This window comes from Puntigrus tetrazona, chromosome 7, assembly GCF_018831695.1.
Source record: "Puntigrus tetrazona isolate hp1 chromosome 7, ASM1883169v1, whole genome shotgun sequence".
Lineage (NCBI taxonomy): Eukaryota > Metazoa > Chordata > Actinopteri > Cypriniformes > Cyprinidae > Puntigrus > Puntigrus tetrazona.
In genome coordinates, this window is record NC_056705.1 from 36027931 (window position 1) to 36052487 (window position 24557).

Genomic DNA, 24557 nt, shown 5'->3' on the forward strand with positions numbered 1-24557 from the left:
TATTTCAGATCAATTCTGAAATATAATTCAACCTGATTATTCTTGTAGATTGAAACAAATGTGCTTCAGCCAGAAAGAAATGATATAAAAGTGCTTCAAATTCAACAACAAAAACTCAAATGTTGAAAATTGAAACAAATTCTTTTGCCAGCAGGAGGCGTTAAATATAGCCGTTTCAGTTTGACAACGAAGTCAAACGCTACAAATAAAATAAATGTACGGGAAACAATGGTTATATGTATTAGTAATATGTTAAAATAGGTCATTTCACCGTTATTGAAAATAATTCACGATGCATATTGGTATAAAATGATTGTCCAGCCTATTGGCATCAATGGTTTTTTTTAAAGAACCATTACCATCCATGAAATCTTTTCATTCCACAAAAGGAGTGCTCTTTTGACCAGTTAAGACCCACACAAACCACAGGATGACCGCTCCTTGCAGGCCTCTAACTGCAACCTAGTTTTCCCAGGAGGTCTCCCATCTAGTCCGGACCAGGTTCAACCCTGCTTAGCTTCAGTGGGCAACCGGTCTTGAAGTCAAGTGTGATTTATCACTGTGGCTAGAGGTTCTTCAGATTACTAAAATGTTCACACTAAGAAAAAATGGTTCTTACCAACACCGGTACTTCTATAGATTCACTATGAATACCCCCTTTTGGAACCTTTATTCATAACGCCGCTATTCCACCATCGATCTGAATGTTTCCGATCCGAGCTGGCCTTTATAGTAATTGTTTCGTTTTCCACTGCGGGGCTGATAACGGATATCTTTGGAATGTCATTCGTTGCCATGGTAACACCAATGTTTACATGCTATATGAGGTCTAAATAACCACCGCATTATGGAGGACGATCAGAAATCTTTTGAGATTGTATTACTAGTTTGTTTACACGGCTCAAAATAGCGCACTTAGCAAGCTAAGGGGAAACTAGCAGCCAGGCAACAGACAAGTGACTTTCTTCAATTGTAATGAATTCTGTGTGCAATGAAGTATGTTTCTCTAAAGAACTCTTGGCAGTATTGTAAACATTAAATGAGAAACAAATTAGTGGGAGGACCTGGATGACTGTGGTATTTAAAAAAACTCCACCCAGACTGGGGCAGAGAAGCTACTAACTCACCTAGGTTGCTGTAGGCAGACACAAAGCCACTCAGAAGGGAGACTGGCTGCTTCTTTCAATTGGAATACAGGATTACTGTTCCTGGGCAGATGTCTTAACTGTAGAGGCCAAGGAGAGTCGGGTCACAACAGGTTGCTGCCAGACCGTAGTGAAATGTTTATGGAATATATTTTGAGTTGCCTTTGCTCAGTCTTTTGGCTTGAACTTGAGGGCCTGTGCCATGTAGAGCAGAGACTGGATAAACTAGTTTTTTTTTCTCTGGCAAGACTGCTGTCTTATTTTGTTATAACAAAATGTTGCTGTTACCGACTACGGTTGTTGGCTCCGTTTTGATTCCATATCTTGCTCTTTCCAGTTTAACAGACAGCCGCCATCATTCCGTGCTGCAAGGGTGACCCCAAAATGTCTTCCAACGGTGATCTGCAAGACGTTGGGAGCTGGGACAGCTTCTGGGAGGTAAGTATCACCAACCGCAAATACACATGTGCACACAGATCTCCTATGCGGAGGCTGCATACTGTGGCGTCCTGCCAGGGAGTGGATCCCTGCAGATCTGACATTTCCATGAGCTTTCTGAGAGGTTTCCGCCCCTGGCAAGATTTGTAGTAGTTGTACCCCCTTTTCCACGGTTTCTTTAAGCATGCTTGAACCAGGTCTATACTTGCCTTGGAGAAAACTAACACGTGTGAAGTGCTTTAGTAAAGTGAACGTAAAATGTTCATTTTGCCTTCAGTCTTGTGTGACTGTAATACAGAGAGTAATTTAAGGGAGAATGGAGGACATTATGTGACTATGTAAGACATGTTGGTCCCCTAATCTATCGGTATTGTTTTGCATTATGTATTTTGTAAGAGCCCTTTATATGCACATGCAATTAAAAAAAAATGTGCATGAAAAAGTACATGCTATAAGTTTAAAGTATAATATTATTTTTAATAAATTTGTATCCAATGTATTGGTCAGTTGGCATTCCATAAAATTGCAAAAGTATAAAAATGAGTTATGGCTAATTATTTATTTATTTTAATTGTGGCTATGAAGTTTGCCTTATGCTTTGGAGTAAGCTGTGTCAGTGGCTCAAACGCTTCAAATGCAGGAAATGTGATTTTAAAAACACTTAGAAATGGAATCATAATGAATCTAATTCTAAAATCTTGCTTTTACACCGAATTAGACTATACAGTTTTCACTTATAATCCTCGCTGTTAACTGTTGTGCCAGGATCATTGAGTCAGTGAGTTAAACTTGAGAACCAGATCAGTCAGATTTAGAAATGGAATGACTAACGTGACTTTCGTTTGTCAGCCTGGGAACTATAAGAGGACGGTGAAACGCATTGACGATGGCTACAAACTATGCAATGAGCTGGTCAGCTGCTTCCAGGAGCGGCCAAGATTGAGAAGGGCTATTCCCAGCAACTGAGCGACTGGTCCAGGAAATGGAGGGGTGTTGTGGAGAAAGGTGAGCATGGCTTCATGAGTCTTATCGTGCATCCCTCTACAGTTACAGCAACACATTCTGTTCCCATGAGCTGACTAGTGCTTCTGTAAAACCCTTGTAGAGTAGTTTCTGAGGTTGGGGTCTGAAAGTGTCATTTGTCGTGTCGGTGATCTATCGTTTATCATTGTTTATATCATGCATAATTTCTTTAGCAACCGGTGTATATTGAATATACAATTTTTTTTTGGACTGCTCTCCTTGCATGCATTGATGTGTTTTGAGCGCTTGCAAAAATAACAGCAAGAACAGTAAATCCTAAATGTCGAAAAATAAACTAAATTTATTCAGTTTAAACAAACCACAGTATTTTCTATTGACCTTAAGGTTATAAATGGATTGCCTCCCTGGTATTCACTAACCAGACCAAGTTACCTTAAAGGGGCATACACACAGACCCACAATTATTATACAGTAGACCTAGGCTTTTTAGTAATTATCCAGTGTTTTGAGCTGACCGATAAAGCTAAATTGTTATTTCTGTCCTGCAGGCCCACAGTATGGGACTCTGGAAAAAGCCTGGCACGCTTTCATGAATGCGGCAGACAGACTGAGTGAGATCCATATGGAACTAAAAGAGAAACTGGTTGTTGAGGACAGCGAAAAGATTAGAAACTGGCAGAAGGATGCCTTCCACAAGCAAATGATTGGTGGATTCCGTGAGACCAAAGACGCCGACGAAGGCTTCCGCAAGGCCCAGAAACCATGGGTCCGCAAACTGAAGGATGTGAGTCTCCGCCTGTGTAGAATTCAAAGCTATTAGTATGGATTTCAAATATTACACAATGAAAGAGAAATAGTTTTTTGTTTGATTTACTTAATTTTTTATTTTTTGTTCTGACTCATTGACACTTAATTAAACTTAAATTTAGACGATTGTCGAGCTGACCAAAAAGACCAATCACAAAAAAGTTAATTTGGGTGGCCCATATGATTTGTTTATATTTCAAGTCTTCTAAAGCCATACGAGCTTATTATATAGCTTGACCACTAAACAGGCTTGGTGCAACATTATGATAAAGTTATGGAAGAATCCTTTTTTTGGGATGAGTTTAAACTATGTTTAAAGACAATTGCGTATGCTTAGTGTATGATCGTGTGAATATCTTCTCTGCTGTAGGTGGAGTCTACCAAAAAGAGTTATCACCAAGCCCGGAAGGAAGAGCGCACTGCATTGACTCGTGAAACTCATGCCAAGGCTGACCCCACCAAATCCCAAGATGAGGTCCGCAAGTTCACAGATCGCCTGGAGAAATGTACCCAGGAGGCAGAGAAGGTAACATGAGAAAAAGCACAGACCCAACATTTTTCAGTTTTATTAGGGATTATAGTAATTTTTTACGTTGGTAATCACTGTATTAGCTTGTCTGCAACTGTCCTGTCTAGTCTGAAGGAGATGGGTGGGGATTGAAATGACAGAATTTCCATGAACTTAGACAAGACTAGGCTTGTTTGCAAGGCCCCTGTGATGAAGCTTTTGGACTTGTTGTGACAATGGAAAAGTATGGGTGTGAATAACATGTTGAATGTGTAGTTTCATTCACAAAAATATGCTTCCCGCAGTTTCTGTCCCCTTAAAAGTAAAAACCCTGATTGTTTTTGCTTTTGTTTTTCTGTCATTTATAAAAGCAGACTTGATTGTCTGTTTTGTAGACAGCCATGAAATTCATATTAGCACATTTGCATTTCATTTAGCACATGCTTTGATCCAAAGTGGTACGGCTTGCTTTTTCAGATTCAACGACTCTCGGCACAAACATCGTGCGTTAGATGCATTCTGAACAGGAAATTAGGATCTTTGGAATTGACCTTGCAAACTGTGTCCCATGACTCTATCCCATGAACTTGCACTTTTGTTTGGACGTTTTCCCTCAGGCCAAGGAGCGTTATGAGAGAGCCCTGGACGAGCTGAATCGCTGTAACCCGCGTTACATGGAAGACATGGAGCAAGTGTTTGAAATCACACAGGAGGCTGAAAAAAAGAGGCTCTGCTTTTTTAAAGAAGTGCTGCAGGACATACACCAGCACATGGACCTCTCCAGCAATGATGGGTTAGTTTCTGTGCTTCACCGTCTACTAGGCGCTTATCTCCTAGGACGGCATGCTAATCAAAATATTTGATTTGAAACACATCGGCAACAAATCACATGCACCTCATAAACAGTGTCCACTAATGTCTAAGTGTCTATTCTGCTAATGACTCTTTACTATGCATAATTAGTACACAATTTATGAAACTGAGTTTAATTCGATTTACGGTATTGTCGATCAGTATCTTTTAATATGTAATGTAGTAAGTGGATATTAATAACCTCCATAATACTTCTACAGACTTTGACCAAAACAAGGTATTTAGAAGGCGGTCTCCAGTAAATATTAGTCATGGTTAGAGCCATGTTTCATTTTTGACTTGCAAAAAGCAAGGCTGTGACGGATAGTTAGCAATGGTGCTTTAGCTAAGACACTGATAATCATACTGGCTAAATATATTGGGTAAAAATTGATTTATTGTGTAGAATAAAACATTTTGATTTAATTGCTTATTTTTAATAGGATGAATATGCTATAAGAATGTTATTGGTACATGAGGTAATCATTGCACTAAATTGTTTTCATTGAGTTTCATACTTTTTGAATATAATTTGTGAAGACTTCTCAGTTTTTTTTTTCTTTTGTGGTAGCACTTTATTTTACAGTCCTGATCCACATGCACATACCATGTACTTTTTTTTCTAATTACAGTAATAACTGGGCACTTACACTGAACCTATCACTAAACCATATATATCATCAGTACGTTTTTAGGTAATTACATTGTAAGTACAAGGAAGCACACAAACTGTAAAATACAATGCAACCAATTTTGTTTACTCAGCTTGATGCAGTGCATTATGGATTTGCTTATAATTTATTTATTTTTTACTGTTGGGGAATGGAAATAATGAAAAGTTGTTTTACTGACATCGCTATAGTTGTTTGTTTTAGTTTATCCATGAAGATTTGAATAGCTGTAGAATTTAGCTTCCAAATGTTTTGAGCAGTTCTCAAATGCCGTTTTTTTTAAGCAGTTTTGAATTGTTCAATTAAAAACTACACGAGACAAATGAGTTCTGTCTCAAAATCTATTCAATGTCAAGTCTTTATTTATTTCAGCACTTTCAGTAACTTCAGGCTCTTAAAAAAATTCTGGTCATTTGTGTCTCTCATAGCTAAAAACAGAAATAAATGAGGAATGTTAACCATTAATAAGTGCTTGTTTGTTTTTCCATGCTCGCTGTTATCATTATGTTTACTTAATGAGGAATTCTGAGCATGTCGTTGACTATTAACCAGGGTCATTTCAAAAGAGCTGAAAGCTAGAGTGGCTTCATGTATCCTTTTTGTTTTTTAACCAGTGAACAAATACCTCCTTTCGTTTTGTGTTTCGGTGTTAGCTTAAGCAGCGTGGAGTTACGTGTTCAGGACAGCGACAAAAACAACACCCTTCAAACCTGTCTCTGCAGTTTTGCACAATTGTTTAGTTTTGTTGAGCTGTAATTACAGGGCTGGTGCCGAGCTGTGTGCTAATCACATATAGCTTAGTTTCATGTACAGGAATCTTTGTGTTTACTTTATCCCTCCCTCATTCTTTCTATTTCCATGGTACTTAATGTTCCTGTCTCTATTGTTCTGTTAGCAGTGGTTGTGAAACTAACAAACTAGATTTGACCTTTTTTTCTTTTAAAGAAAATGTCTGAACAAAACTTTTTCTACAGGATACACTAAGATATAGCGGGTGGTTTGGGTATGTCACTTTGTGACTACCAGGGTGTTACACAATCTTGTCAGGTGTCTGTGGCTTGCGTTCTGCCTTTTGCGCTTTCAGGATGCAGATTTTTGTGATAATATCATATTTGGGTGAGCTCCTATTGAAATACATAAATGTACGAATACATATATTTATTTAGATACTATTTGTTTAACATATGTACAAACGATTTTTAAAAAACTGGGTAATTTTTTTTTGTTTTGATAATAAAAACAAATGTTTGTCTTATTGATATAGCGGCACCATATTCAAAAGTGTATTATGGTTGTCAAGGTTTATGGCAAAAGAGAATGACATAATTGTCCTCTAGTTACTCCAGCTGATAAGCTGCAAAATATCTTAAAAATATTTCTGTTACTCGTTTTAAAAGTATGATCAATAGATACAGCGACGTTTGTCTTAGCAACAACCATCATTCAAAGTTGATGTTGGCTGTATTTTTTTTAAACATACACTTCCTTGTGCTTAAAAAAAAAAAAAACCTGTCCTGTGGAAAATTCCCCATGCAGATTCCGAGGCCTGTACCGAGACCTCAGCCAGACCATCAACGCAGCCAATGACTCGGAGGACCTCAGGTGGTGGAGGAACACCCATGGCCCCGGCATGAGCATGAATTGGCCCCAGTTTGAGGTATAGTAAATTCTCTTCTCTGCAAAATGCTTAGAAAATGTGCTACTTCACAGAATGCCAGGAAACACGGAGACCAGACTACAAACATAAACGCTAACATTTGCTTAGAAGAGATATGACATTTATGGACCAAAACACTGCTGTGGAGTCGCCAACTATAGAGCCGTTTTGGGCCCCGGGCTCCACTGGTGGTGAATTTCTAATGGGCTGTGCGTGAATGAGCTGTTGTCTTTGCAGGGCCCTTGAGTGGGTTCTGGAATGTCGGATCCCTCTCCCTAATGGCAATCCTTCCCCCTTCCTTCCCAGCCCTCCTCACAACACAAACACACACAGACACACAGCGGCGGTGTCGGCGTCTCCATTTGTGTAACCGAGGTCTGTGCATGCACAACTGTGTGTGTACGGATGTGTCGTGGAATCCGAGTGTTCGAAATGTAGAAATCCTCCGCGGTGTGAATGTTTAATTGAGCAGTAGGAAAGCGAATAGCAGGCAGAGAGCTAAAACTAAGCTTTTAGTTAGGTTTGCCCAGGTAAGTGACACCTCCAGAGGAATCTTCTGGCATCCTCCCTGTTCTGCCAGCACACTGGAGCCCTTTGTATGACTGCAAAAAGGCACAGGCGCTCTCTCTACACAGTGGCTGTGACTGGATGATAGTCCCACATGTGACTGTGAATAGAAGTGCTGTTATGTCACAGTCACATTGTGTGACTGATCTGTATTCTTGTTCTGCTTTATTAACCGGGATGCATTAACATACACATATGCACCAAACAATATATTTCTGTTTTGAACTTGTGTTATTAGAAGGGAAAAAGACACGTCTTTCAAAAAAAAAATCTAAACACGATAGCAGTGGGAGATGGCGAGTGTAACGAGGTTAGATGATGGATTTTCACATTTCGTGTTTTAACAGGAGTGGTCACCTGAAGCAAACCGATCCATCAGTCGGAGAGACCGAAACAGTCGTTCTGATGACGTGGTCACTCTGACTAATATTGTGTCAGCCGGAGATGAACCCCCGAAGACGCCGCAGGACACTACGAGGTACATCTGGCATGATAACATTCTCATGTGCGAAAAATGTATTCAAAATGGTGACAAATCAGATTTTAGCAACTATGGTAATTGATCTAATAAGTGTGTGTAAAAAACAAAAAAAAAAATTAAATACTGATCCAAAGAGCAGAGTCCTTGATGGCAACAAAAACAATGTTTTCTGAAAATGTACACAATTTTAAATATTTGTCAGCCACCCAAATACAGATACAGATTCTTGAGTTTCGTATCCTGCTACAATGATAATCAAATTTCTAATTACAGCGTTGTATTTAGAAGTGGAGGGTTGCTATTGTTTTGTTTTTTTTAATTATCCTGGCAACAGTTCTTCCCCGAGGGCTTTACTCTCTGCTTATAGAACCAACTACACCAATTAGCACTGAGTCAGCGTATTCAAAGTGTGTGTGTGTGTGTGTGTGTGTGTGTGTGTGTGTAGTAGGGTAGCATGTTAACACGGAATCAAGGGAGGTCAATGGTATTAGCTAAATGAAGTGCCTGGAAAGAACTGAGAAGCTCCTTTTAGATGGCTCGTGTTTGTGTGTTGTATCTGAATTTCTCTCACAGGGAACACGGGCACACAGGAGAATGCCTGTTAAATTGCAGTATTAAACGTGGCCTTCTGCAGCTTCCTGCTTATTAGTCTGGTCTCTGTTGACTCTTAAACCCACAGGTGGCTTGAGGCCGATGGCTATTATGAGAACCTAAGTGGCTATGCACCGGGAGTGTTAGTGCAACATTTATTTTTTTTTATTGACCTCCTCTCTCCGAGTACAAATCACATCTCTGTTCTAAAACCTAGTTAGCAGCCTACCTAGACAGCATTTTAAGGAATCATGGATACATGCTCGCATAAATGGTTGTTACAAAAGTGAAAAAACTGCATAACGTTTTGAGGTTCCATTTTATTGTAGGTTAGAATATTGTCTTAGAAGATATCTGCTCACTAGGTTTTGGAACAGAGCTGTTCTGAGCTCTATTAGCATTATGTAGTTTTTGTTGCTATCTAGATGAATCAAAAGAAACTATTTGATCTGAGACACTTTTGAGAGCTAATCATTTCTAAACATTAGTTCCAAGCGAAAAAATAGTTGAGAGCAGTATGCTCAATCCGAGTTTTTAACAAATGCACCTTGTAGTCTCCTCTTTGAAAATCGACACGTATCCTCGTTTCTAGTTCTGCTTTACGCTATTTTTCTTTGAGTAAATATTGAAGGAATGTTCCGGGGTCAATACAAGTCTATCGACAGCATCTGTGGGGCAAGAAGTTACACCGAGATCAACTTCACACAGTTTTGAAAGTATTGTCTCGACAGTGTGGAAACCACGTAGTTTGTGTACAATAAAATCCACCAAGTGGAAGTACATTGGAGATGGATAACCAGAAGTTTATCCACATGGAAAAGTAGCTCCAGGACTAAAAGCACAATTTGGGCAGCATTAATGCATAAATAACACATTTTAGTATGGAAGTGCTTTAACAGAAACCCTAGCTGCACATACATGCTTTTTTTTAAGCCTTCTTGAATGTTTTGTTCCTTAAGCCCAAAGTAAACTTGAGCATGAATACACACACACACACATATGCTGTTGACATTCATAAAGTTTCATCCTTATCCAGCGTCTGCACTCTTTTTCCAGCAACAATCTCTCAACCCTCACACTTGCTCATCAGCGTAGGTTTCTGTTTTTGTTGCATCTTCAGTAGTTTGTTGTTTTTCCATCTTGGTCTGCACAGGAATGATTTTTCAAGCACACTGTCCCCCCTCCTGCTAAAAATAAGTTATGTTTATTTCCCATCTGCTTTTTGTTTTAACCGTTCAGATCTCGTTCCGATGCCAATTTCCACATGCATAAGTCTTCTGACCTAACTTTGTTGCATTTCTTGCAGCAGAAAAAAGGAAGGTGCTTTATCTTCATGTTAGCTTTAAAAAACACTGTTGTGCATGACTAAGAACATTCTGTACCTTAATATATACTTTTTTAGATATTTCTATTTTGAGTCCTTTCTTATTCCCACTTCCCGAGCCCATCAGTATTTTCAACAGCGTTGCCAAGTCAGCGTTTTTATGTGATGTTGGGTTATATTTATATCAGTGCCATGGCCTGTGTTTTGTTTTTTGGGGGGTTTTATTGATAGCCATTTGATCCTTTACCAGGAGTTCAACTGACAGGCGATCTGACCAATCATACAACTGAATTGGCTTTTTACGAAACAAGATACCTTCTCTGAGGTTCATTCATGTTTACTTCATGCTATAACCATTAAAGAGGAAGAGATGATTGGTTCACATCATGACCTGTCCAAACAAAAGTTTTAAATGTTTTTAAAAGTCTTTGTTTCATACTAAAAGTAAGCCATGGATTGTCGGACATAGCAACCTTAACAGATTGGGGGTCGATTGAGCTGAAGTACAAGTTGGGCCTGTATTTTACGCAGACCTGGCAACCCTGATCTCCCACTTCTACCAAGCTGGATCAAATTTACTTTATAACCGTAAATGTGATTTTTAAAAGGACATTGTCATTAGTTTCTGCGATAATCCGCAGCATGCCACAGATGATAAAAATGAAATCAAATTTAATTCCTCTCGCCAATCACCTGATCACCAAGTTACCAATTCTCCTCTTTCTGTTAAAATGGTTTGGCTATGCATCTGTCCGGTTTTCTAATTCCTCTTCTTTTCGAACAGAGCGGGTAAAGACTACTCTTCAGACTGGTCTGATGAAGAGAGCCCCAAAAAATACATCGCAGCCAACGGGGTGGACGAGGAGGAGAAGGTAGTCGGGGTTCACGTAAAAGCGCTGTATGATTACACAGGGCAGGAGGCTGATGAGCTGAGCTTTAAAGCAGGTATTAATCCCTACTAATGCTTATTAATGCCACACACATGAACATACACATGGCTGCAGCTTGTGGATTCATCAAACTCCTTTTCTCGGCTCGTCCCTTGCTCTTGCAATGCCTCGCTGTGCATGGTAGTGGAGTCGTTTTAAAACAAGGCATCGCTAAAAGGATGAAGTGAAATGGGGTTTGTCGATCGAAGCATGTGCGCACGTGTGCGATTTTAAACCGTACGGGTTACATGGGTTTACTTGAGACTGCTTCCTCACGATCAGACAAAACCCATGAAACCGCTTTGGAGTTAGTAAACTGACACAAAGCACGAATAAACTTCAAATATGGCTACGCTCGAATTTTCAAAAATGTTTTAATCGCTTTTATTAAGCTGATCTGAGCGGTTATACACTACTTGAAGATGGTAAGGAAAATGTTTGCTTCCAATTCACAAAAAAAAATGTTAACCTCTGACCTTGTTTTTTTTTTTTTACCATTTTTTTCTTCAGGGTAAAGTTCACATCAGCCTTGCTAATAAGTCAATAGATAATTCATTACTTGCAGGAATCGGCCGATCAACAAAGGCTTCCCAAAAGTCAGTAAATGGCATCATTTAAAGCAGAGCCCTCCATTCTGATTGGCTCGAGGTCTTTTGGGTCCAGAGTTTAGGTGACGGCTAACTTTTTTAATCCAGCCAGCAGACCAACAATATTCAGCATTAGTGTCTGTGCTGCAGGGAGATTTTGGAGCAATGTAGAATGCGCTTCGATTCAATCTCAAGATCAGCACTAAATGGCCAGGGCAAGAATAATGAAACCGTCTCGTTCGGTCTTGTCTGCTAGAGTAGAGCTTAACTGGGTAGACGAACAGGTCCCAGGATCCACCTGGAGGATTTATGAAACCGCACACATGCCTTAAATATTACATAAAGCTTAAAGGATTCATTCAGGTTATTTATGAAGATAAGACAACTGCCAAAATTCATCAAGCCTAACGCATGCAGTAGCAGAAATGCAAAGACTGACACCTGCTGGTAATTTACTTCAGCGAAAAAACAAAAAAAAAAACAAATAAAAACTTCCATACTTGTGATATACATCGCAGGATATCAGTCATCCTGGATTTATACTGACACCTAGTGGTGAGGATGTCGCTTGATGCTAAAGCTAACGTTTTCAGTTCGGTGTGAAACTTTCTTTTAATGACAAAGTGTGCCATTATGTTCCTACTAGCCCCTTAAATGTTTTTGAGTAGGTATTTAATTATTACTTTCTCTGTAATGTTTTTTTTCAAAGTAAATCCTGCAATTTTTTTGCATTGTTCCTCCAGCAAATCTTCGTAAGGAGAAAGGTTTTTGAGGCGGTTGAATATCGAAATTCCCTGAATACACTGAATTTTTCAGCCCTTTTTTGTTTTTAGGAATGTGTGCGTGGAGATGAATTAAACATGACACATGGTTTACGCTCGATGTGTCCGTACAGGCACGAGGGTGTGCGAAACAAATAAGTCACGTCATTGCAGCTCTGCGAGGCTTGACTTCACACGGTCACATTTTACCAACATTTCTTACATTTTGTTGTAATCCAAAATAACACTTTGGTTTTTAATATGTAATTTATTCCTGTGGTGAAAAAGCTGAATCCAGATTTTGTCACATGATCCTTTAGATTTCCTGCTCAAGGAATTTAATGCATCCTCGCCGAATTAAAAAATTCAACGATTCCGGCAAAAATATTATTGCGCAATGAAAAAATCTGCTAATTTTAAAGTTGTACGAATCAAACTCTTGCGAGTAGTATCTTAAGTATTAAAATAAATATTAGATGATTGCGAAATGTCATTTTAAATGTATACGTAAAAACAGTGGTTAATATTGCCTTATCGCAAAAAATAAAAATAATAAAAATAAAAATCTCCCATTGTAATGCAGTAATGAGTCATGTAATAAGAAAATGATGAGAGCTGCAGTATGACTAAAACAAAACCGGCTGCCCATGAAAATAAAAAACCTGATTTATGACTGCCCTATATTCAGTGCTTCTTATATCTGGTACATTCGAAGAGGATCAAAATGCATTCCTAATGAACTTTTTTTTTTCATCTACTTGAAAAGTTTACTATTACTGCAACATGCTGATTCTGTGCCTATAGCTTGTTTTGTATTATCCTATGCGTGGTGTGGTGTTATGAGATATATATGTGTGTGTGTGTGTGTGTGTGTCGCACAGGTGAAGAGTTAATGAAGCTGGGTGAGGAGGACGAGCAGGGCTGGTGTAAAGGACAGCTGTCCAGCGGAGAGGTAGGCCTCTACCCTGCTAACTACGTCCAAGTCATCACATCCTGATCAGCCGCTCCCCGCTCCGGACCAGACCCACACCTTCACCGCGGGGCAGCCGCGTGGAGCACACGGCCTCACACCCGCGCCATGGACCGAGCGCCACGACACACCGGGAGATCAGAGAGAGCGCGCAGATCAGTGTTTTATTCTTTGTTTTTCGCTGACACGCTAGAGGACTTTGAGATTTTAGTTAGTCCCCCCCCCCTTTGCGCTTATTGAAAGATCAGTGCCTTTATTGTACAATGCCACAGACGTTCACGGCACGGCTATTAAAGTTGCGCACGGCCCGAACGGACCGTTTGTATGTCTGGATCACTTCGCTCGCAGTCGCCACTGTTGGGTTTGTTTCGATTAGATAATCATTAGTTTTTGACGTTTCGTTCGCGTATGAGAAGCATTTGAAGTATTTGGTCAAATCTTTTGGCCGACTTTGCGTATTCAGGTTTTCGAGTCTTTCACGAGAAGCGTGTCAGTGTGTTCGTATGTTAGGTTGTTCTAGTGAAACCGAGCCTTTCTTCGGCCGTAGTTCGGAAGCGAAGGATTCTTCATTGCATACTTACCTTTATGTTTTCACAGAGAGATACGGATTTATGATTTAAAAAAAACTATCACCGGGCAGATTCTCGTAGTCGCCCTTTTGGAGCCGAAAGGATTCGGGAAGAGATTTCGAAACCTTTTGGGATCGTTTTACTTTTTTTAATTTATCTTTTCGTTTTTATTTGGAGCGCAGGAAAGTTTCTGTTGTCCAATGAGAGAAAGCGTAAGAACGGGCAGAACCTCTGGACTCCTTGATAAGGTGCTCGTGGGAGATACTTCCCTGCAGTGCGCCCTACATGAGACTACTGTAACGGCCAATACTAATCAATGTAAAAATACCAAATAAAAGTGAATGAGATTCGTATTGTTGTCCAGTGGCTGTGATGAAGTTTTACATGAATGGTCTTGAATAATTTGATTAAAGTTGCTTGTAAGGGGACGTCAGGACAATTTAACACCAGATGAGGCACAATCTATAGCTACAGCTTACAAGGTTAGAAAGGCGCTTGAAAGGTTTTTTACAGCGACGCCACAGAAGAACAATTTTCTTAACTTTTATGATCTGAAGGACTTTCTTTCACCACAAAGAACCTTTTGTGAAACGGTTCTTTATGAAGACAAACATTATAGGTCCATAGAGGAACCTTTCTTTTAGTCTGTACTCTTAATTTGGTTCTCCAAGTTTTTATTTGAAAAAAAAAAATAATTATATTTGCAATATTTTAAGTATTCATGCAACTATCAAAAACTATTTTACTTAATTGAAGATTCAGAAAATAATGCATACTTTTTTTTTTTATAACCTCACACTTCAAGACACATTTACCATAGTAAAAATATGCTTTTTTTTTTTTTTTTAAATGTATATATATTCAACAACCATTGGATATTTATATCTAGATATTTGATTACCATTGATGTTCTCATGCATAGATGCACACTGACAAATAAACAAACAAAAAAAGCAAACGGGCTAAGTATTACGAACTGATAAATGAATAAGGAATATTAAATTGGAGCACAATCATAAACAGAAACTCTGAATGAATTACCGTCTGGAGTCAGAGCTAGATGCTGAAAGTCACGAGGCGTGCGTTCACTGAAGATCATGTGCATGATGGACACATTCAGATTTCTGTATTTTATTTTTAGTTTGAGAGCACATCACACGAGTTTTTTTTTACAGATTTGAATGCAATTCGAAGCTTAAACAGACGGTAGAAAATGACTGGCATCGGTTCTCAGAGCCGTTTAGGCTGCTTTTGGGAAACAACCTGTACAGCCAGTGTGGGATAAAGTTGAGATGAGTCAAAATAAACAGTTCCCGAATAATCTCCAGAAACCTTCCAGGAGGATCTGAGACGACAGATGACTCCATGCCGAAACATGCATGGGCACTGAACTCCCGAGTAATGAATCTTTCTCTGACAGCCTGCTTGCGCAATATTGAAATCTTGGGATTTAGCGTTCCTATACCTTTAAGTATAAAACGAGAAAAAGTTACGGCTCCAAACGGGTTTATTCGAACAGTCGTTCAGTCACTCACTCACTCATCATGATCCCTTTATTCCTTTTTAAGTGTCGTAAATCATTTGTGTTTTAAGAGAGAACCTAAAAAAAACCTTGTCTCGAGAAGGTGAATGAGCATCTAACAATGTCTAAAACGATGCTCCGCAATATTACGAATGCAAAATATATTATCTAACGCATTTCCTCGAATCGGTGTTAAACAAGGCCGTGTGCGGTTCGTTCAGAAAGATCCGTAAACGCAATTCGGTTCCTCCAAAAATAAATTCACATTATCAAATCCGAGAGTTTGTGATGGAACGGTGGCGGTTCTCAGTGCGCGCCGAGCTCTTTGATTTTTTTCTGCACGAGGTCCGCAGTGAGGTTCTGTCTGCAGTCCCGCAGCGCTGTGATGAGGTCCTCCACCCTGGCGTCGGCTCTCCTCGTCTTCATCCACTGCGTGATGAGCTCCCTCACCTGCTCCTCCAGGTCACGGCTGTGCTTCTCCTGTATGGCTTCCAGCTGAGGTTCCTGAAGTCCCAGCTTTCTTCCAACTTGACGCCACTTTTTACCCACGTGTTCAACGATTACATCAGTTGCTATGTTTATTTTTTCTATAAGAACAAAAAAGAATTGGATTAGCGTCTGAATAAAACTCTTGTAGGACGATTCAGTGACTCAGACTTTAACTTGCGGCCTTCTTCTAATTCCATCACATTAATGTGTTTTTCTTTCAAATAAATGCCACTTTGTCATACCTCCTATTTTTTCACAGTGCAGTTTGTAAAATGTAAAACTGTTTGGTTATTAGTGGGTAAAATAAATTCATTACACCAGTTTTTAGTACATTTTTAACCATGCAAAGTCTAAAACGTGACAAAAAAAAATCAATATGAAAGTGAAAAAATGTCCCATTTATTTTAACGAGTACACTTGAAGTTGATAAAAATCTTCAAGTCACTTGAATGCAATGCGATATAACGATTAGCGAACCAGCTCCTGACATAAAATTATTTATAGCAATATTATTAGGACACTTACTTAAAAACTAAAGGATATTTTAATAAAAACTTACAGCAAAAAGACATGAAGCGCAACCTAAACGCCTTTTAGTTATATAACAAGTATACACTACCAAGCAGGCGACAGAGAGCGTGTAGTACACTACATAGGCTGCAACAGGTTTTTCAACAAAGTTATTATTAGTTTGAAGGCCTTAGAAATTACCGGCACGTAATACAGCAGGCTTAATAGATTTATTGTAATTATTATAATTAGACAAAAAAAATCTAAACGGGACAAATAAGCAATTTGTTAACGGTTACGTAGGCCTAACAGAAGTATTAAACGTTTTATAATTATAAGTGTAGAGTATCTAACAAACATTTAGTGACAAAAAAGGCTACTATTGAATACTACTAAAGTATAAAGGTAATGTAAAGGAAAAATGTTGCTAGTTTGCGTTTCACATATAGGTGATAAAACGGAAGAGCCGGCTCTGCAGAGTAAACATCGCCTCCGTGACAAAACGTACAAAAAAAAAGCATAGAAACTATACCTCGCCCTGCTCCTAAGTCATCGTTTCAATGAAAAAGCAGAGTAATTTCACCTTGAAGCGAAAAAGCAGCTGTCTGCCTGCTCTACGAGACACCTTTTGGCTGTCAGTGAACAGACTCGGTGTAAAATAAAACGCAAGTGCTCAGTAAAAGTCCTACGAACCTCGCTCTTTGTCGTCCGGCACATCAGGAGGGCTTCCCGTCGACCCCGTCTCATACTGATCTATTATATCCAGAAGAACCGCCTGGCCGATATGCTTTAGATGTTTCCGCAGAAGATCGGTGTTCTCAGGCCCGAGTTCGGCTCTTTCGATCAAGCACTCGAAAAGATCGATTCCTTTATCGATTTTCTCGAGCTTTTTCTTCCCGATTTGTGGGCACAGGAACTTTAGACTCGTCAGGTTGTCTTGAGTAAGTTTATTAGAGATCTCTAGTAACATGGCTCTGAATCTGCTGATATCCATGATGTGTTTGAAAGCGAACACAAGAGGTTTACAGCACTACCGCATCTCCCGCTTTCGATTTCAGCTCTCTCTCTCTCTCTCTCTCGTTAGCAAAACCCCTCCCTTGTGTCCATAGACCGTATAAACAAAGTACGTCCTAAAAGTCGCCCAGCTCCACTGCTTTGGTGGGTCAAAAACCAGAAACGACACCCGCTAACAACTTCAGCTCTCCTGAACCAGTCTCTTTTTTTTGTAATAATGAATCGTTTGGAGGTATGAGTGAACTGTTCATTTGAGTCGATTTGGTTCGAGTCGGTTTCGAACCGAACGAACAGGTCTGAGCGGTTTTCGAGTCAAAAAACGTTGGCAAGTTCAAAGTTTTAAAATTAGTGTAAAAATCATTGAAATTCATTGAAAATACGCATTTTTATTCGCATTTTTCAGAGAACTAATGATTTGAAATGTTGAACAAGTTCATTTGGACCGAATAGGTGGAATAATAAAAGCCGAGCAACAGGATATTATCATTGTATGACCAACACTAATACGAAAATTAAGTGTTTTTTTTAATAAGTAGATTCAAAACTGTGACGTTAAATGATTCAATTTATGATTCAAAAGAATCGATTCGCAAAGTGAATCGAACTTCGCAACGTTGAAGGAGGGAACAGAAATCACCCAACGTTACTTCCTTTTATATCGCCCCTCCTTCTTTATTTAACCCAAAAGAGAGCAGCAGGTGGACACAACAGCAGCAAATTTGTAGTTTCATCTCCAAACAACATGTGACTGGCCTACAAAAGAGTCAATAAATGCGCAGGCTGTATGTATTTATGTAGCCTATAGGACATATTTATTTTAGAAACATGATTCAAAAGCAAAAGTACAGTCGTAACCTCCCATTAGCGGTTTGAGACGCTGAATCTCCACAATGACAAGACATTAAAGGTTTCTTTCACAGAGGTAAACAGAATGTGGATGATGTAACAGTCTAAAAATGGGTTTACATGTCAATTCATAGCAGAGCTAAGGCCTTTTAGGGGTACATGTATATAAAAAGAAGAGAAAAAGACAAAAAATTGGAAATACAGTTGTGTGTAATGATAACGGTTTATCCAAAAAAGGGGAAAGAGAAAAAAAAAAATGTCCAAACAGTATATCTTAAGACTGAATTCATATTTTATATTAATATTATATTCATTTCAATTAAAAAAACACTCTTATTCGTCAAGCTTTTAGACATCATTTCTGTGAATGGAAGACACATGCAACATACCAAGATATATTGTTTCCATCATCATTGCCATTTCATCAAGGTTGGAACATCACGTATCAAGACGAGAGAGAAAACATTCAGATAAGCAGACACAAATCCGTCCATATGACGTTTTCATGAATATTAAGGCCTCTTGAACGTCAACGTCATTTATATACAGCGTTCCCATTCTCAGCACAGCTTGATAGCATTTTCAGATGCACTGCCTAAAAAAACCAAGCGCTTGCATGCTGCCAAAACACCCCCCCACCCCACCACCCCCCCAAGACCAATCGACATCCCGTCTAAAGCACTCCACCGCATATAACAGAAAAAAAAGACCAAGAGTGAGGATTGTAGTTATTTTAAGTAATTTGCTCTATTTTATGTCTGTGTTTTATATACAGACGGCTAAAGGCTAAACTGACACAATCGTTACAGTGATAGAACAGAACTACTTAGCTGCTAATTCACTCGACCGGAAATATTCTGAATGAAATGTGTAATATTAAATAATTTAAAAAGCACTTTAAACGATTCGGTTTTCGGGTTCGATCCCATCCTAACGATGTCTAAAACGTAAAAGGTACATTTCCGCTGTTAAAATGAATATAAAAGCGTTGCAGTTACAAATAAAATGCTAATTAATGCTAAAGCAGCGATTCTTCACAAAACCACATACGATATTCATCAGTCGACAGATAAAACGATATAATAAACCCTACAGCCCTCTTTCCAAACAAACCTACCTGCAGAAATTGCATATAGCTGATAGGAAAAGATCCAAGAGAGTTTTTAATTGGGTAAGAGGCGAAAGAAAAAAAAAAGAAATCTTTTTTCTGGTGTGCCAGTCACGCGACAATCTAACAGCGTTGATCCTTACAGCAGCGGTCCTCCAGAGCGGCGGTCCTCCGCAGCTTTCTGTTCTGTTCGAGCAGGTCACAGAGCCGGACGGAGCGAGGAAGGGGCCCCGGGGACGGAGCGCGTCGACGCTTCCCTCGCAGCGCTGGGATCGGAGCGAGCGCGGGGCTAAGCTTGCGAGCTGGGACGCGAGCGGAGCGGCTGGGGGCTTGGGTCGCCCATGGTGTTCCTGTACTTCTTGCCCCGTTCCTGTTTCATGAACAGCTCGACGACCAGGTTCCTCTCCTTGTGTATCTGAATGCTGATGTCCTTGGGAATGTCTGGGATTAGCCAATCCACAAAGTCGCTCATCAGCATTACCACGTTCTGAGCGGAGAGAGAAGAGGCATCTGTGTTAGAGTGGGAAAAAAAAAACAAGGACAGCAAAAACTGGGGAAATAACATTAATGAAAACTACATTGAAGCCCAATATTTATTTATATTTCATCACAATTAGGTATTTTTATTGTGAATAAATGGCGTTAAATTGTAAAGCTGCTGTTGATTTAATTAAAAGCATTTAAAGTTTTGTTAATTAAAATAAAGCTAAAGTTGCTTGGGCAAATAACTGAAAAAAGGTCACAGTAAAATTGCTGAAATTACAATTAAAAGCTAAATATAAATAATGAAAATGAAAAAATGTGTTGCTTTTGTTATCTTTAATATATTATATATTTATACATCAGTATAGAATAGATGCATAATTATGGAATCATGGTAGTAGCTGAAATTAATTTTAATCATTTTAATAATGGTCACAAATTATGCATCTGGACGGAATAATGTTTTGGTGTATTACTGTAAATAAGTTAAATAATCGAATAAATTATTAAAATTATAATTAAATTAAATATTTATTTTAAAAAATTAAATAAATGAATAATCAAAATAAAAAGTTAATTTAATGAATTTTTTTATTGATTTAGAATTTTTCTAACTAAAACAACAAAAGCTCAATTTAACTGCAATTATCATTATTATAATAGTTGAAATGATGACATTTCTTTGTAGAGTTCACAATCGATCAGAAATAACAAAAGTTGATTTTTTTTATGAAATTGGTTTCGACTGACCTGAAAGACAATGACGAAAGCTAACCGGGCCGCCAGGATGGCCCAGAATTCTCTAGAGAACTCGTATGGCGTGTCGGACCACGGAGGGTCCCTGTAATCTTTGTATCTGTGGATAGCGTAAACATTATGAATATAACACGCGTTAGAAAAAAAAAAAAAATCAGACAGACGCACAAAAGTCAGAGCACAGCCGGGTACCTGCAAACCTCCACTTTGTATCCCAGGTGCATGGGCTCCATGGGCTCTGTGCCGGGCTGGAAGTGAGTCACATTGAAGTACGAAAGGGTGTGATTGACGAAGCCGTGAAGGGTTCCGTCTGGACTGTACATGTACTGATAGACCAGGCGTGGGATGAAGTCGGAGGTGAACGAGATCACGAACGCCTGAAGAGCGAAACGGGAAGTTTAGGATTAGCTTGTCACGACAAGCTTGTTTTTCTCTTCCCAAATGCATTCACTACTATATCACGAAATATCTCGATTCTAACCTTTATAAATGATGCTGATCTGTAGTGGGTGATGGCCAAAGTAACAATAATGTAATCTAACTATGCATAAACACCCGTCTTTTAAATTAATTAACAGATATGACTGTCGTACCATAACATATATTTAATGCAACAGACTTCAACATCGAAAGTGAATGAGAGTAAAAACGAGTCAGTCTCTGGCTATAAACGATTAAATCGAGCGGGTGGGATCGTATTAAATATAGAAAACACTAACACAGAGAATTATAAACTTACATTAACAATGACGGCCACTTTGCTTAGTCCTCTGAGAAGAGTGTACCAGATTCCTGGAGACAAGGAGACAGAAACATAGACAAGAGGCATTAGATTATGCATGATTTGTTTTTTAAATGTTGCTATATTTATACTAACTCAATATTGCTGTGTAACACTAATTGTCATCTCTTACCAGTCATAAAAAATGTGTAAATAAATATTAAAATCATTTCTTTTCTATAATAATAACAAACCTTAAATCTTAAATCATAATGTATTTAAATATATTAAAAGCGAAATATTTTGATATAACTGTGCAATAAAGACATGTGTCACCGTATATTACCACTAGGTGGAGATAAGTGCCTGTCACAAAGTTGTGCTTATAGATTTTTTTCCTGCTTCAGCCTTTAGCTAGGACTGTATTCAGTGTGTTGCAAAGAAAATCTGCTCTCTTTCTCAAAATTAAGACAGTTGTTCTATACATAGACAAATAAAATACAAATAAGCACATTTCCATTATTGAGCTGAAAATTAAGTTGACCTTTACTAACCTCAGAGCATGTTATCACAATAACACAATAAATTGTACACAATAAATAAATACATAAAGCATCAATAATTTTCTAATTGTGACATAATTTACAGGGCAAATTGTTACATTGTTGCCCTGATGTCAATGAGATTAATTATATTTTATAGCAGATTTTTGCCTAAATGTTTGCAAGCGTCATTTTACTGCGTTGCTTTATTCATTATATATTATTTAAAAAAATTATATTGTTGTTGTTAGAATTTTAGTTGCTTTAAGAAATCATTTTAAACCGACACAGATAGCCACTTGAATACAGATCCAAAGCAAAGATAAGCAAATGATCAAAAAAACCCTTTCAGAGCCAATATTTCCTGGACATATGTTATTTTAAAATTATTTTGGACATATGTGACCCTGGACCACAAAACCAGTTGTCAAAAACTAAGTGTGAGTTGAGATTTATACACCATCTAAAGGCTGATCAAATAAGCTTCCCATGGATGTGTGGTTAGGATAGAACAATATTTGGTGGAGATACACAACTATTTCAAAAATCTGCAAAAAAAAAAAAAAAAAAAAAAAAAAATCGAAATATAGAGAAAATCACCTTTAAAGTTGTCCAAATTAAGTCTTAGCACATTACTAATAAAAATTGAGCTTGAATATATTTATGGTAGGATATTTACTAAATATTTTCATGGAGCATGATGCTTAATATCCAAATTTTTTTGACCTACATTGTATTATTTTTTTACTATTGCTACAAATATACCCCAGTAACTTAAGACTGGTTTTGAGGTCCAGGGTCACATTTATTATGCAAGAAATCACATTAAAGTGACATCAGGCCATTGCATCTGAAAGGCCAAATCATCAACAAACATGAACTTTTCCATAAAAAAACGTTGCATCTTAATTTGACTTTCTTTTTACCTTTACAAGGGCTAATAACTTTTTCCCTAAACGTATTAACGATCAACTTTTATATAAAATTCTTACATTTAAATCGCTACATTTAATTCTTGTAACTGCTTTTGTTAATAAAATATCACTTGAATTAAGATGAACACCTAATCTTTTTTCAGGTGCTCTTTAAAATCAATATCGCTTTTGTAGTTAATATTCATAGTAACTGCAAATATTATGCTAATATTTGGAAAAACAGGACTGAAGTGACTTAGCATGACTACGTTTTATCTGTACACGTCGTGTCTTGTTTGAGCAACAAGAATGCCGTACGTATGTGTATACACGTTACATGCATCTCAATAAAGATCATTTATTTGTGCGTGCAGATACCGACCAATGTCCTTTGCTCTCACAGCTATCGGCCTTCTCAGCTCCGTGACGAACTTTTTGGCATCAAGACGGATCTCAATGATGTTATTCAGCAGAGCAAAGAGCGGAGCAAGCGGAAAGGAGGCCACAAACAGGGTCACCATCCCAAACTGAATGACTAGATAAGAAAAAGAAACAAAAACATAGAAGTTCCACGAAGCAAGACTACTGAGAACATCTTATCGCGTCAAACACATCACACGCTGGTATGCTGGGAAACGGGGTCTTAGGACGCTTAAAATCAAAAACGCAGAGAAACGAAATCCAGTCTTTTTTTGGGCTCTCTTTTGCAATGTGATTTTGAGCCGATGCTCCCGAACGTTACTAGTTTATGGTCTCGGGAGGAGACTGGGCTGTGCCAGTGGGACAGGAGAGATAGAAGGACAGAAGATAAAAGTGTATAGATGGAGGATGGTAGATGAGGGGGTGGGATGTTATTAATGAATTCAAGCCAGAACTAAAGCTCATAATCTCACGCTGCTCTGCCAGCCCCCCTTTGGACCCATAATGCCTCTCTCTTAGCAGAAGTCCATCCCACGCTGTAGCAGAGATGAGAGGAGAGGAAGGGCTGGTAACACACGCTGTAACACACTGCAGATCCTTCAGCGATCGGACGCGTGTTTACCTTGTTTACCGGCCCCGCCGCCGTCTAGAGGCTCCAATCACTCTCATCTAACAGTGCTTCGAACAGATGAGGTGTATAAATCCGTCTGCTCGTGTTTAGACATTTCAATTAGCGGGTGAGAATTTAATAATTCATAATCGGAAATTATCATCAATGATTTTGTAATTCCACAACATTTTAATGATACCGTGTTCCTGCGCGAGTGTGGAAAACAGCCAGAAGGACCAGGATAGAATACAAACAAATGTTTTTACATCTGTATGTGTGTGTGTGTGTGTGTGTGTGTGTGTGTGTGGCGCGTAGTGTGTAGTGACTCACTCATTTCCATGTACTCTGGGTTGAGTCCGACAAAAGGCCCAAGGAAGCTGTCCTTCTCGTGACGATGAAGTGTTTTGTTCAGCTCTTCCTGATGCTTTTTGTCTATCTTGCCTTGTCGGAGCAATTTTTTCAGTTTCCTGCGGCACAGATGCATTAATAATCACGCGTTTTGCTTATAACTAACTCGGTGAACTCGAGCATTATGTATTACACGATGTGCTCATTTACATCCAGACGTCCATCATTCACGGCGTTGTTGTGAACCGCTCGTCCGTGTTGTTTGTTCAGTATTTTGGCTAATTGGGTTTACCTAAATTACCTAATTATATCTGTATTTTTTGCCCTTTTGCTGTATGCATACACATGCGTAACTACAACTAAAGTGCATTGACTTCATATTCATGTATTTGACCTAAAATGGCTTGAGAGGGATTTTTTTCAATGAGATAAA

General features: G+C 38.6%; 3 protein-coding genes across 6 annotated transcripts in view; 1 reads left to right on the forward strand and 2 right to left on the reverse strand.

Moving 5' to 3' along the window:
- Window positions 1-1117: 1117 nt before the first annotated feature.
- pacsin3 (protein kinase C and casein kinase substrate in neurons 3) lies at window positions 1118-14194 on the forward strand. The gene is given in 11 exon segments (XM_043243799.1): window positions 1118-1258; window positions 1483-1583; window positions 2433-2514; window positions 2517-2588; window positions 3116-3351; window positions 3745-3900; window positions 4500-4675; window positions 6942-7062; window positions 7977-8107; window positions 10810-10970; window positions 13184-14194. Coding segments are annotated over 10 exon segments (1305 nt in total). The 5' UTR covers window positions 1118-1258; window positions 1483-1529; the 3' UTR covers window positions 13300-14194.
- A 762-nt stretch (window positions 14195-14956) lies between these two features.
- Window positions 14957-17593, reverse strand: fadd (Fas (tnfrsf6)-associated via death domain). The gene is made up of 2 exons (XM_043243800.1): window positions 17056-17593; window positions 14957-15950 (listed from the first exon to the last, which is right to left on the reverse strand). The coding sequence occupies exons 1-2, from the start codon at window positions 17354-17356 to the stop codon at window positions 15670-15672; spliced, it is 582 nt and encodes a 193-aa protein (XP_043099735.1). The 5' UTR covers window positions 17357-17593; the 3' UTR covers window positions 14957-15669.
- A 568-nt stretch (window positions 17594-18161) lies between these two features.
- Window positions 18162-24557, reverse strand: part of ano1a (anoctamin 1, calcium activated chloride channel a) — a 36065-nt gene continuing 29669 nt past the window's right edge. For all 4 annotated transcript variants that reach the window (XM_043244492.1, XM_043244491.1, XM_043244490.1 and 1 more), the window contains 6 exons: window positions 24107-24243; window positions 23129-23281; window positions 21309-21361; window positions 20762-20946; window positions 20564-20669; window positions 18162-19817 (listed from right to left, as the gene is read on the reverse strand). In XM_043244492.1, coding sequence (XP_043100427.1) covers window positions 19620-19817; window positions 20564-20669; window positions 20762-20946; window positions 21309-21361; window positions 23129-23281; window positions 24107-24243 — 832 coding nt within the window. In that variant the 3' untranslated portion in view covers window positions 18162-19619. The remainder of the gene's footprint in view (window positions 19818-20563; window positions 20670-20761; window positions 20947-21308; window positions 21362-23128; window positions 23282-24106; window positions 24244-24557) is intronic.